The sequence below is a fragment of the Cyprinodon variegatus genome, unplaced genomic scaffold (genome assembly GCF_000732505.1).
Source record: "Cyprinodon variegatus isolate N-32 unplaced genomic scaffold, C_variegatus-1.0 Scaffold199, whole genome shotgun sequence".
In the NCBI taxonomy this organism is placed as follows: domain Eukaryota; kingdom Metazoa; phylum Chordata; class Actinopteri; order Cyprinodontiformes; family Cyprinodontidae; genus Cyprinodon; species Cyprinodon variegatus.
Window position 1 is genome coordinate 852,468 of NW_015150652.1, and position 2,858 is coordinate 855,325.

At 37.5% G+C, this 2,858-nt stretch overlaps 1 protein-coding gene across 1 annotated transcript in view; it reads right to left on the reverse strand.

The window, feature by feature from the left end:
- Window positions 1–1,989: 1,989 nt before the first annotated feature.
- The window catches only part of sod1 (superoxide dismutase 1, soluble), a 13,582-nt gene continuing 12,713 nt past the window's right edge, over window positions 1,990–2,858 (reverse strand). Inside the window, exons 4-5 of the mRNA XM_015379784.1 lie at window positions 2,347–2,464; window positions 1,990–2,269 (exon numbers count right to left, since the gene is read on the reverse strand). Of these exons, the coding sequence (XP_015235270.1) occupies window positions 2,162–2,269; window positions 2,347–2,464 (226 nt within the window). The 3' untranslated portion in view covers window positions 1,990–2,161. The remainder of the gene's footprint in view (window positions 2,270–2,346; window positions 2,465–2,858) is intronic.

A 2,858-nucleotide genomic window follows, 5' to 3' on the forward strand; every position in this document is an offset into this window, starting at 1 on the left:
CTATGAGTCTTATTTGATAATTGCCAAGTAAATGTTTTTTTCCCCCCATACTCTGGTTCAGAGCAGCTCTTACTCCTTTGGAGTAATATCACCCTCTTGAGGAAAATATGTTTAGTGCATGTTACATTTGCTACTTTGTCAGTATCTCCGTGATTTTCTTGAACTTAGGGGAGTTCTGTGCAATTACCTACCTCCTAATGGGTATGTGGACATAACAGGCATTTAAATCATGTTACTACCAAGTTCAGTCATCTAACTTTTTTTTAAATCACCATCTAGTGAAATACATAAGTAGTCAAAACAGGAATCTGTATAATCTTCACTTATGTATACGGTCAGTACATTTCTGCAGAGCAAGTGCAATAACCCAAGTCAACTACTCAATTAGCTCTCTACTGTGCAGATTTTTATTTAAAGGATACACATTCCAGGACTTTTTTAATGCCTTTTTTGTACTATATACCTACACACACTTTATATTGTCTGTTTTAATCTTTAATTGCATCTTGCTTTAACTGTACTCTATATAAGCTACTGGAACCAGAACTTCCCTGAAGGAGTAATCCCAAGGGATAAATAAAGTAGAGTCTAAGTCTAACAAGAAACACTTAAGAGTACCCTTAATTTTGTCATAATACTAATCAAAGGGGGAGACTCAGGCACAACACATTTAGCCCAAGGATGGGCACTAGCTAGAGGTAGTCCCGATTCAACAGCAGTAACCTTTAATTTTACCAGTTGCTTTAGTTAACATTTACAACCCACTTGATAGGAGATAAATCGCCATCTTTTAATAATTTTTAGGTTTTATTATTCATGTCCTTATTTTGCCCCTGCTCATTTTCAGTATCAGATCTTTATATTAGCAAGATTATGACAACTATTAAGCTTTCTAGACATATCAATATTACAAAGTATTCCACAGCCATTTCAAAACTCCATACTCCAGAATATTAAAACACTTAAAATGTTAACTGCAAAAACAAACATCTGTTAAATCTCCAATACTATTTAGAAGTCAAGATTAATACTTAATATGAGCCAACTTAAACAGTTACCTACATGCATAATTGAAAAACATCTAGAAATGTCCAAAACATTCCTACAGCTTTAGTTGTATTATATTTGCACTTAGTTTACAGAGGAAGTTCTAGAACCGCCAACCCATTCTCTAGCCACAATAGCACATTGGCAGATTATACCCAGTTATCTCATTGGATTGCCCTCTTGCATAAAAGACAACATTGCATGTTTGGAGATGCTGTTTCACTTATTAAAGCTTGTAGAGTGGCTCAGGTTATCCCGAGTCATCTCTAGTTATGCTGCTGGAGGACATAGGGACCAGATTTCATGAGTCGCTGTCTTCTTATTCTGCAGTTAGTCAGTTCAAACCATAATTTTGTTTCCTCCGCTTTTTCTTTTAAGTAGCTTCATCTGGTCTGTTCAAGTTTGGCTGTGACACGATCCTACGGAGAAATATCAGCCAAGCTGCCGCCATGAACACCTTAAAATGTGGACAATTAATCATTTCTCCTAGGCATGGCTATCGGCTCTTTTTTTTACCTTGATTAACTGCATGTGTGCAGATTCTTAAACATGGAAACTGTCAGAGCACGTTTTTTCACTTCATATTGTGCTAGAAAGTGCTAGTTAGAATTTTTAATGTAGAAAACATTTATGCATTAGTGCTTCTATATTAATTTTGTAGGTCCTCTTCCCTCTCCTTGAACCCTGTTAGCCTAGGAAGAAGGCTACTCACTCTTGAGCCTGGTTCTAACCACCCCAACAATGATCAGTCTGCATGGACTTTGCAGTGCAAGATTAATATAAGTGCAATATAAGAAAGCAAGCAAATCACCATCATTTCAATCTTTAGAAGCACTTAAAAAAATGATAGCAAACGTCTCTGAAGAAATATTTATTTACTCAGCAATACATTTATATAGGACTTGTGCGTCATCGATTCTTCTGAACCAAAGCCATTTGGTGGATAAACCTCAACTTTCATTAGGAACGATTGGGACAAAGGCTTAACAGGAAAACTAGTCAAAGGGCCACAGAGTACTAAAAGGTACAAGGTTACATCAAGTAGCTATGTTGGTCTCATTAAGTGCCTTGGGGAAAACTTAAGTGCTCCATCTTATGTCAAATTATCCTACATTTACTGAGTGATGCCAATAACTCCACAGGCCAGGCGGCCACCAGCGTTTCCAGTCTTGAGGCTCTCGTCATTTCCTCCTTTTCCAAGATCGTCAGTCTTCTCGTGGATCTAACAATATACAGATTGCAAGAGTGTCCGTCTTTGTGTCCATTCATCTAAAGATAAGCTAAATTTAAGTTACTTACCACCATAGTTCTGCCAATAATGGAGTAGGGCCCTGAGAGCTTGAGATGACTGTCTGCCAAGCTGATCTTAGCTACATTATCAGCTCCTGCAGTCACGTTCCCCAAGTCTCCAACATGCCTAATATAGGAAATAAAACAAACTTTAGACTGGGCCAATTATACTTCTAACATTTGAAGTTAGTTAAAACTATACTGTAGGTGCATTCAAAGGCAAAAACAAAGAAGTTATAAAACCATGATACGACACCAATGACTCTTTTCAGAGGCGTGGGCCAGTATTCGTTTGGCAGAACAACAACGACCTCAACGACTCCCAGTACTAAGGGTTGGACCTGTTTTTTTTCCAACTCAATTAGCACATTTTCTAAGACATAACAAGGCTTTTGTTTTGGCCATCCTATGAGCCTGGAACTCAACGCCAATCCAGACATTTTGAAATAAGAAAGTTTTTTGGATGGGAAGCTAAACATCTTCAAACTTGGAAAACAAAGTCCAGAGGTTTGTTTTACTTT